This window comes from Parasteatoda tepidariorum, chromosome 1 (genome assembly GCF_982258835.1).
Source record: "Parasteatoda tepidariorum strain Cologne lab strain chromosome 1, Ptep-v5.0, whole genome shotgun sequence".
NCBI classification, from domain to species: Eukaryota; Metazoa; Arthropoda; class Arachnida; order Araneae; family Theridiidae; genus Parasteatoda; species Parasteatoda tepidariorum.
This window is the reverse complement of record NC_141755.1, coordinates 99,048,821-99,059,963: the sequence shown is the minus strand read 5'-3', so window position 1 is coordinate 99,059,963 and position 11,143 is coordinate 99,048,821. Positions and strand designations below refer to the sequence as shown.

At 33.8% G+C, this 11,143-nt stretch overlaps 1 protein-coding gene across 2 annotated transcripts in view; it reads left to right on the top strand.

Annotated features, from left to right (window-relative positions):
- Window positions 1–11,143, top strand: part of LOC107442379 (polyunsaturated fatty acid lipoxygenase ALOX15B) — a 60,965-nt gene that overhangs the window by 25,352 nt on the left and 24,470 nt on the right. For both annotated transcript variants that reach the window (XM_071179397.2, XM_043051416.3), the window contains exons 3-6: window positions 219–263; window positions 4,312–4,535; window positions 9,118–9,250; window positions 10,944–11,039. In XM_071179397.2, the coding sequence (XP_071035498.1) occupies window positions 219–263; window positions 4,312–4,535; window positions 9,118–9,250; window positions 10,944–11,039 (498 nt within the window). The remainder of the gene's footprint in view (window positions 1–218; window positions 264–4,311; window positions 4,536–9,117; window positions 9,251–10,943; window positions 11,040–11,143) is intronic.

Here is an 11,143-nt window from a genome sequence, read left to right as displayed (position 1 = left end):
ACTATCTGTTCTATCAATTTAAATTTTATCTCATTCAATTCTGTCTAAAACAATTCTCAAAAAAATGTAATTTTAATGTTTTAGCAGTTATTTTAGCCACTTTCAACTACTTATCGTTTTTAATACTTCGGATATAAAGAGTGTTTTGAGATGTTATAAACATATATTTAATAATCAATTCTTTTATTAAGTTGTGATATTAATGTTTCTCTCTTTAGATTAAAGATATGCCTGCTGATGAACAATTTACCGGCGAATATAAGGTAAGAATATTTTTTTAGATCTTTTCAGATAAATTAGTTCAATGCTAAATCAAAAAGTAGTGCTAAATCAAATAGTCTTGCCTTAGTAAAATCATCTAAAATGAGTCTCCTTGACATGAGTCTCATAAGAAAGATTCAAATTGAGACAGAATTAAATTGGTAGCAAAATTATAGTTAATTATAATAGAACGGTTAGTTCTAAGAGCAAAAAAAAGAAAAAAAAATTAAAATCCTTGCAAATTCTATGGTTTTTGATAGTTCATTTTCAAATAAATACTCAGTTATTCTTTTGAGATAAATCTTAATTACTTTTATTTCAAAATGAAAACATTTTAAGAGATTATATTAATTATTCAATTACGAAAAATATTTATTATTATTTGCGTTAACATTTGTTACCTACTTTAATTACAGTTGTTTTTTTTTTTTAAGAAGAATTAATTATTTATAATAAAATAAGATATAGAAAAAAGTTCAAAAACTATGTATTTTTAAAAATTTGGTAAATCCTAGTCTTATGTTACACGCAAAAACGTAAATTTCGAAAGGGGAAATTTTCGGTAACAAAAAGGAGTGCTATCCTTTATTCTAAAAATTATGCTCCGCGACTGATATTTTTCGAGACAGAAAACACCAAAAAACTACTAAGTACATTTTTTGGGAAGATTCATGACCGCGTGCCTGACTCTGAAGCCAATGGTTGAGGGTTCGAATCCCGCTCAGGGCATGCATGTTTCTCTCTGTGTTGTTTTTGTATGAATATATTTTTGAACGAATATCTGTGGCAGTGTGGCGTGGGCTGCTGCTCGCCTCAGAAACTTTGGTTTACAGATGGCCACTGGGTAACGCTAAATGAGCAACACTTCCGGTGTAAAGAACAAAACTTACAGAGCGTTCGCCTTCTAATGAAGTGAACCGAGTTCGAATCCCAGCGATATCTGGTAGATACGAATCCACATCCAGCTTGCACAGACCACAGTGCTGACGTGAAATATCCTCAGTGGTAGACGGATCATGGGTTAGAGTCCCATTGCCGTTGAGCTAACCGTGGGTGGTTTTCCTCTCCATATAACTCAAATGCGGATTAGTTCCCTCAAAAATGCCTCCTCGTAGGCAAATTTCTCCCAATAATTGATCCAGGAGTTTCCTTGTCTTCTGGATTGTGTTCAAAATAACAAGGCTACGGAGTTGAACATTAGTAGTCGTAAACCCAAAAATTAGGTCGGCTGTTCAACGACGGTTATAATATAATAATAAAAGTTCAGTTTCTGCCATTAAAAAAATAATAAATAAATAATAAAAGCATGACTACCGAGATTTATTAACAGTTTTACACGTATATAGGACTGTTTTCTGAAAATTAAGAAGAATACGGCTGAATTTTATCCTCCTGCCGAAAAATAACAAATAGAAAGAGATTACGAACTACCAATATTTTCCTCTCTTCCGTCTCAAGCAGATTCGGTGCAAGCGTGACAAGAATACAATTAGTTTTTCCAGTTTAGTTCACTTCAAAAACTAAGTTCTTTTTTATTCTAGTGTATTATTTTTTTTTTCTTTTTAGTTTTGCGTCTATCAGTTAGTCTGAGTTGAAAAGTGGTCGAAATTGCAATCGGCGATAAATTCCGTTCGTCGGGAAACGATTTAAACTTGATCCGTCATACAGAGCTCTGGTTAAAATTTCAGTGCTCTAGATAGTCGCAAAGTATTTGGAATTTCAAACCTGTAATGTTAAATAAACATCTGCATAACAACTGTTCCCGACCAAAACGGTAGTTTTTGAGTTTTTGTTAATGAAAAAAAAGAAAACCAAGCATGCAACTGTTTACGCAGGTTATAAATATATTGGCTTTTATTCTGTTTTATTTGTTGCTTAATTAATTTTGTTTTATAAATGTAAGTATTGGAATCTGGTTAAATGTCAGGCCGTTGAATTCACGGGTTTCTCTGGAGCGACTTCTAGCTCTGAGTTTGTTTTCGGCGCAAGCAGAAGTTGAAATTGAATAAAATAAGCTGAATTATACTGCTGTGCAATTGGAAAAACAACGTAAGTTCTTCACTATAGATTTCGATAAAAGTGGCTTGAACACTATTTTCTTTCTGTTGCCAAATAATTAATTCTTTTAAAAAAACAATTTCAAAATCTTAAAATATAATTTCAAAAACTTGATGGAACATAATTTATTTTTGAAAAACTCATTTTTTTTCTTTCCTTCTTTTTTTTCTCTTTTTTTTGCAATATGTAGCTTATGTCAAATATATAAGAATCCCAATTTCGAACTGTTTTGTCATTTACGTTGATTTTTGAATTGCACGGCAGTATAGTTTTCGAAAGAAAATCTATTATAAATTAAATTGTGAGATGGTTATCAGAAAAACAAAATTCTCCATTTTTGAACTTAGTTATTTTAAATTGAAAGGTTTGTTGAGAAATACTTGTGCATTATTGGTTAATGCATACTTTTTCAATTTATTGTTATTGGAAGAAATATATATGTATACATATTAAATTTTGCTATATTTTTTCTTTGGCATTTTACATGAATAATTTTAGAATAACAACCACAATATTAAATAAATTATTGATTAGATACAAATATAGTTTACGGGTTTCAAAAATCATCACTGGTTAAAATGAAATGTCCTAACTCTTAGAAACCCAATTACCATTTCACGGGAACCAGGGGTTCCTAAGAACACCTTTTGAAAACCGCAATCGGAACACGGCTACTGATCGGACTCGTTAGAGGAAGCCTAGGCCTGTAGTAGGCTGTATTGCAGCTGAAAACGAAGATATAGTTTATGAGTACAAAATTCACCCAGACTAATTATGTTAGGTAAAATTTTAAAAAGTGATATTAATTTTGATGCTTAAAATTTTATAGTGTAGTTGTATGGGGCGAAATCATCAAGAAGTTAGAAGGCTCAGGGGACAGAGCGTTCGCCTTCCAATGAGGTGAACCGGGTTCGAATCCCAGCAATGGATGGTCGATACGAATTTCGTATCCGACTTGCACCGACCACAGTGCTGACGTGAAATATCCTCAGTGGTAGATGGGTCATGGGCTAGAATCCCTTTGCCTTCAGCCTAACCATGGGAGGTTTTCGTGGTTTTCCCCACCACGTAACGCAAATGCGGATTAGTTCCATCAAAAAGGCGTCCACGGAGGCAAATTTCTCCCAGTACTTGATTCAGGAGTTCCCTTGTTTTGTAAATTGGGTTCAAAATTACAAGGCTACGGAGTTGAACATTAGTAGCCGTAAACCCGAAAAATTGGGTCAGCTCTCCAACGACTGTTATAAAATAAAAACCAAATTGCATCAATAAAGTGAGGCGTAACTGAATGCTTGAAATGAAAAAGTTCTTTTTCATTATAAAATACATCAATATAGAGCAGCAGTTCTCTTCCCAGTGAGGTGACCCAGGCTCACATCTCAGCGGTGGATGGTTGATAGGAATTTTACACGCATCGATCACAGTGCTGGCGCAGAATATCCTCACTGGTTGAAGGACCATGGGTTATAATCCACTCGCCGAAGCGCTAAACGTATGAGGTTTTCCTCTTCGTGTAGCGCAAATGCGGGTAAATTGTTCCAAAAAGACTAGTTTCTCCCAATGCATGATCCAAGATTTCCCTTGTCTTCTGGGTTTGATTCAAAATTACAAAGCTACGAAGTTGAACATTAGTAGTCGTAAACCCGAAAAATTGGGTCAGCTGTTCAACGACTGTTATAAAAAACGAAGTTAGAAAAGGCCAACAGAATTATTTGCGAACATAAACATTACTGTTATTCATTACTTAAACATTACTGTTCTTCTTACTGTTATTCATTACTACTGTTATAAACTGTTATTCATTACAGTTATAAACTGTATTACTGTTATAAACTGTTATTGTTTTCATCATTTATTCTGACGAGGATCGTCGTGTTTGAAAACGTGATGACTTTTTATACCATTTTAATTACGAAACACACGAAGTATTTATTCTAGAATATAGAATTATCCGCTTTTAACATTAAGATTTCTTCTCTTCTTTCTTTTCAGTGGGATATAGTGAAATGTAAGAGTAAATGTATGTTGGATACGAAGCTGATTCGATGGACCACGGACAAATGGGAATCCATATGTGATTTGAAAAAAGTTTATAAATTCCATCTGGGAGAACCGGCCTGCTTAGAATATTGGAACGAAGATCGGTGGTTCGGCTTAAGGAGAGTGCAAGGAGTGAATCCTGTTCTAATTAAATTATGCAAGGAAATACCTCAAAAGTATTTATCGTTCTTTTATAAAAATTCTTTTCTTAGATCTTTATAAACAATTAAAGTGAATGGTATCTTTAAATGTAGCGATCATATGATTGCAACAAATCTTAAATCTCCTTTAAACAATTATTTCATGCGAAATACTAAAAAACAGGACTGTGCTTAAATCAGTATCATTTTAAAAATGATACCAAATCAGGGGTCTGTTTAGAAGAAATTTGGGTCCGTTAACGGACCCTTCACAAAATATCTTTTCATAAAAACGGACCCTTCACAAAATATTTTAACTTAAAAACGGACTCTTCACAAAATAATTTATCTCTCAATCGGACTCTTCACAAATTTGTTTATTTTCATTATAGTTTTGTTAATCGAATAAATCCTTCCCAGGATGGGGGGGGGGCGAAAGAACTAAGTTTTGTCTTCGGCAGAAGCTCCTTCCTTTATTCGTCGGAAATGAATATTCTGCGTCCAGCAGAATAGGCTAAATACCAAATATTTGTATGTTGAATGTCTAAAATAGTAGCAGCAATTGCTGTTTATTTTTTAAAATTTAATGTTTTTAATTATAATTTTACGGTGTTGAGCATAATCTTGTATGTCTTTACAATTTAAAAGCTCCTTGAAAAAGTTTTTTTTGCAATAACGGACCCTGTTTGCACAAATTCACAAAAGCGGACCCTGGTTGAAAAAATGTGACTTAACGTTTATTTTATGTTCACAAATTACGAGTAGTTTTTTCATAATTTTACAAAAACGGACCTTTCACAAAATTTCTGGACAGGCCCCCGCAAATTAAAATTGCTCAAATCTTATATTTATTTTTTTATACGTGATCTCAAGTCAAAATTCCTGATGGTCCCATCAAAATATTTTGATGGTTTATGTTGGTTTCAGTGCGATTCATAATGGTCACCATTTTCCATTGTGCATTCATGGTTTTTCATGTGCCAACAAACTTCCATCATTCCATGGTGGGAAATAGTACTTTAATACTATTATTATTAATCATAAAGAGATGTTTGATTCTCATGGACCAACAATCCACGGTGGTTTAATGGGAATTCTCGTTGGTTCTCAGGGCTATACCATCAAAACCATTTGGGTTTTTTTTGTTGCCCCATTATATACCAGACCGAATTCCTACATTGGGGTGATGGTGGTTCATGATCGTTCCGACATTTGATTTCTAAGACACTATGATGGAAATTTCTGGTGGCTCAACGTGAACAAACCATCAAACCAAGTTGCTATTCTTATGTTGAACCATCATAAATCATTCCGAATTCTTGCATTGGGATGATGGTTACTTATGTTGGTTACCATCAAAAAATATAATGGTAAAAATATTGATGGTTACCATCAAGATTATGTTGGTCCATCAATGGAAAGTCATCAAAAATTTTGACTCGGGTGTATTACGACTTGAATTATTAATCTTAGGGTTAGAGCTTCAATGATCAATAGAATTTTAATAAATTTAAAAAGCCTAAATGTTTTGATAATTGCTTTCTTTAAACCCCTTTTTTACTGAACTTATTTCAAAGTAAAGTTCTTTTTTTTACGTTAATAGATTTTACTGACTATATGTACAAACATGTATTTTTTCAAAATTTTTTAACAAACCTTCTTTTAAATACCAAGAATACACTACTGATGTAATAAGGACGATATAGTTTATGTGACTATATTAATAATATTAAAAATAATGATGTTCAATGCGCAAAAAAAAAGAAAAAGAAAAAATGGGTTATTCTAAAAATCTTTTGATCTATGATCAGATTTTTCCGTTCTAAGACGCAATTTTAACTGCTCAAAGTGGTGATTTCAAATATGCTAATTACTAAGTGCAGACAATATTCAAAAAGACACAAACACGTTCTTTCTCTGTATAAATATACTTTTTTTTCGACAGAATCAAATTCCGACACCCTAAATATAAGGTATCCGCAATGTCGGAAATATTGTCCCAGAAGTTAAGTTAGAAGAGTGATCCAAAGTTTACATCCCTTAATGTTAATTTTACTTTTTGCGTATTCTTCTATATCTCGAAAAGCTTTTAAGCGAATTGAAAATATTTTGCACAGAATTATAAAATTCGTTTATCCAAAGATAATTCCATGCAATATATTACCAAATATTTATTATTTTTTTATTATTTTATTTAATTATGATCAAAAAAATTTTGAACTGTAAGGTATACAAGCATCATTTTAAAGAATATAAGTTTACAAGATAAAATACAAAATTTGAGCAAAATCGGTTGAATAGTTCCTGAGAAATTGAATTTAATCAGATATCAGATATCAAAATCAGATATTTAAAATTCTATTTCTCAAGAACTATTCAACCGATTTCACTCAAATTTTGTTTTGCTATGTAAAATTATGTTCTTTAAAGTGATAAAAAATATTTTATGACTTACAATTCAAAATTTTTTCAACCATTATTTAAGTAAAAAAATAATCAATATTTGCTAAAAGTTACTTTTCGCATGGAATTATCTTTGGATAAACGAATTCTATAATTGTGTTCAAAAATTTTTCAATTTAATTAAAATGTTCTGGATATATAATGCAATACTCAAAAAGGTAAAATTAACATTAAGGGGTCCAAACTTTGGAACACTCTCCTGATCAAACTATTGGGAACATATTTCAAGATTGCGGCCAGCCCCTATATCTTGGGGGTCAGAGATCCCTATACGTCAAAAGAAAAGGTATGTTTATTCAGAGAAATTGCGTTTTTGTGCCTTATTTCTTAACTTAATGCATCGTCCGCAATTACTAATTAGCATATGTGAAGTCACCCCTTTGAGGCATTAAAATGAGTCCTAAAAGTTGAAGATTTTATTATTTACAATACATTCGTGCGTTATTCAAAAAGGGAAGAAAAAAACTTACAGGTAGCAAGCAAAAGTAGTTCACGCTGTGACAATAAGCAGTACAGTAAATATAAGTTCAAATCAGACGCTATATAAATTGAGCACTTAAAATGTAATGTGTGTGATGCTGCATTAAATATTTAATATTACATCACGAAATAATTTTTTGATGTATTGCGATATTTTAACTTATTCACTTTTGTTACCCTAAAAAGTATTTATAAATAACAGTGTAACAGCCAATTAAAAAATTTTGAATTATTTTATTAGTTCTTAGTTTAGAAAGATTGCAGGTTTCATTTTATTTTACAACCGTCGTTGAACAGCCGACCCAATTTTAGGGTTTACGACTGCTAATGTTCATCTCCGCAGCCTTGTCATTTTGAACCTTATCCAGAAGACAAGGGAACTCCTGGATCAAGTATTGGGGGAAATTTGCTTTCGTGGGGAACTTTTTGGTGGAACTAACCCACATTTGCGTTACTTAGAGAGGAAACCCACGAGAACCTCCCACGGTAAGCCTAACGGCAAGGGGCTCTAGCACATGATCCGTCTACCACTGAGGATATTTTACGTCAACACTGTGGTCGATGCAAGCCAGATGCGGAATTCGTATCGACCAGCCAATATTGGGATTCGAACCTGGTTCACCTCGTTGGAAGGCAAAGGCTCTATCCCCTGAGCCATCACATCTCAGCAGGTGTTATTGTCACAACTCCGTGGAAAGCTAGATGAATTCATTATTTTAGTCTTTGACGTTTTTTTTTATTTCAAAGATCTATAGTTTTTCAACAACAAAAAAGCAAGAAATAAAAATATTTGATTTTAATTACTTATTTTATTTAAATTTTTGATCACCTTATGATATTTGGGAGTGAACAATCAAATGCTTACGTGCAAAATATACGTAGCATCCCATAAAGACTGATCTTAATATATATATTTTTAAAATCTTTCTCGAAACTTATGTTAAAACTATACAAGTTATAGTTCGCAAATTATCCAAGTTATAGTTATAGACAAATAATATACAAGTTTATTGTAGTATACAAGTTATAAAATACAAGTTCGTCTTATTCAAGTGAGGAAAAAGGAAAATTCTTAGCGAAATCTGACAGAAAGCAGGATGGAAAACCAGTTTTCTCTTTGATGAAACTTGGTGTTTTTAATAATCGTCTTTCAACTAATTCCTCTGGCAATCAAACAGGCTTTGTCGTTTTTAATTTTACCTTCTCTCGACAGCTAGCATTGCAATAGCATAAAATCCTTCTCGCTGTTGAATCCCATTGATACATATATGGATTCGAACTGTGCACACTTGGGTCGCATGGACCACAGCGCTGACGAAAGATAGCAGATGGATCATAGGATAGAATCCCCTTGACGTCGGGCTAAACTAGGAAGTTTTTGGTGTTATCCTCTCTATGCAAATGAGGTCTAGTTTCATCAACGAATCCACCGAGAAGTCCGAATGCTTAATCCAGGTGTTACCTTGTCTTCTGAGTTAGTTCAAAATTACAAGGGTATGGAGTTGAACATTAAAATTAGTCGTTAACATAAAAATGGGTCGGCATTTTTAATACCGGTTATAAAAATAACGTAAAACCGCGGCCAACGAGCGGCAGAGGTTTAAATTTAAGAATCTTTGAAAATTACTTTTCTCCTTAAAATGACTCATTATCAATCTTTTTATTTGTTTATTAGTTTTGGGGTGACTGCTGAAATGGTTGCACCATTTTTGGAGGAATACACTTTAGAAGAAGCTTTGAGTGCACAAAAGATCTTCATCGTTGATTTGGCTATTTTAAAGGGTACTCAATGCAAAGATGGTCGATTGGTAAGATGTCCCTCAAATTTGGAATAATCATATGTTTATTTCTAATAATAATTGTCAAGCAGTTCGAGATTTACTTTTTATTGTTTGCCGCCAGCCAGGTGGCTGAGCGGTCAGCGTGCCTGATTGTAAAGCCAATGTTTGCGGGTTCGAATCCCCCCTTAGGGTATGGATATTTCTCTCTGTGTGCGATGTGTGAATGTAACACACTCTATGTAAGAATCGTTGCCAATAGATGGCGCTGCGAGATACGAACAAAACTAGAGAAGAAAGAATAAAGAAAAAGAAGGAAGCTAGGTTTTTTGTTTTTTTAGCTTGGTGTGTGAGAAGTCTAGAATGTCTTATGATGCAGCGCGAAGTTTTCTTTGATTATGTGATTACTATTATTTTCTATATACTTCATGTTTGTGCCGTGGCATAAGTATGCATCTAAATAAAATCGTTTATGCCAAGAAAGGTTTATGGTGAAATCATTTCACATTGAAAAATCTGAAAAAGAACCTGCGAAATATTACTCTCTATAAAGCGGGTATCTGTGGCAGTGTGGTGTGGGTAATGCTGCTCGCCTCCAGTGACTTTGGTTCACAGGTGCCCACCGGAAATGTTCAGTGTAGAAAAAAGAACTTTTTTATTGTTTTTGGCGATTAACTTGCAGGTTCTTTGGTTGCCATATCTGTAATCTAAAATAAAATATCTGTATCTGGTCCTTTTTGAAGGTTTTATTAAATCAACATAGTAATTATAAAATTAAGCTAATTAGATAAATAAAAATATCGATTCCAATAAGCACCAACATATTAGCAAATGTTACTAACTGCATAGGAAGAGATTTCCGGGCATAAGGTTACTGTGCAATTCACAATCCTTACGATGTAAATCACGTGTGCGGGTGAGTGACCACTTGGATCAGTCTGCGTAGGGAGCGAGGGTGTGCGGTATTGGTCCTCGTTAAACTGTGCTACCGTTAAGTGCTCGACTTCGCGTGCAGGTCGTCGGGCTACCGAAGCGGGCGTGCCATCCCCTCCTCAGAGGATCAAAATTGTGATGGCATGTCTTCGGATCATCCTCCGGGATGTTTCCCAGACTGTCGCCAATAGCCCATTGTGCAGCTCTAGTGCGACGTAAATTAACAACAACAACAAGTGACTCATGATTTCGGCTGTGACTGCAGAGTTCGAGTGTGGCACAGACTTCATGAATCTTTGAACCCAAGTTGTCAGTAGGGCACTGTGCAATCTGGTGGTATCTCCATATAGGTGCGGACTGCTTTTTCATTGCATGAACTGGTTCCTATATTCCGATTGCACCGATCATTAACTGGAAATGGTTATGTTCAGCTACTTGATCACTTGCATCCGTTCATGGACTTCAATGCAATTTTCAATGCACCATGTCACCGGGACTTAATTGTTTGCGACCGGCTTGAAAAACACTCTGGACTACTCCAGCGAAATATCTGGCCACCTAGATCACCCGACTTGGATCCCATCAAACATATATGAGATATAATAGAGAGGTCAATTGGTTCGAAAATCATGCACCCGCAACACTTCTACATTTATGGACAATTCTACAATGATGCTTTCTTCTCACAATTTCAAATATACATAAATCACACTATTAAACTTTATTTACGAGTTCATTATTTTTAAGTATTGTTTCATTCAGTATAATAATTGTGATCTTTTATTTACAGCTCTGCTGTCCATTTGCTTTGTTCTTCCTTAACAAAAACAAACAGCTTATGCCAATCGCTATTCAACTGTTTCAAGAGAAAGGAAAAGATAATCCAGTAAGAAAAAATTTCATCTGAATTAATCATTTAAAAAATAAATAAACTATACAACTAAATACGGTAATAAACAATATGGCAATAATACGGTAATAATACAGTAA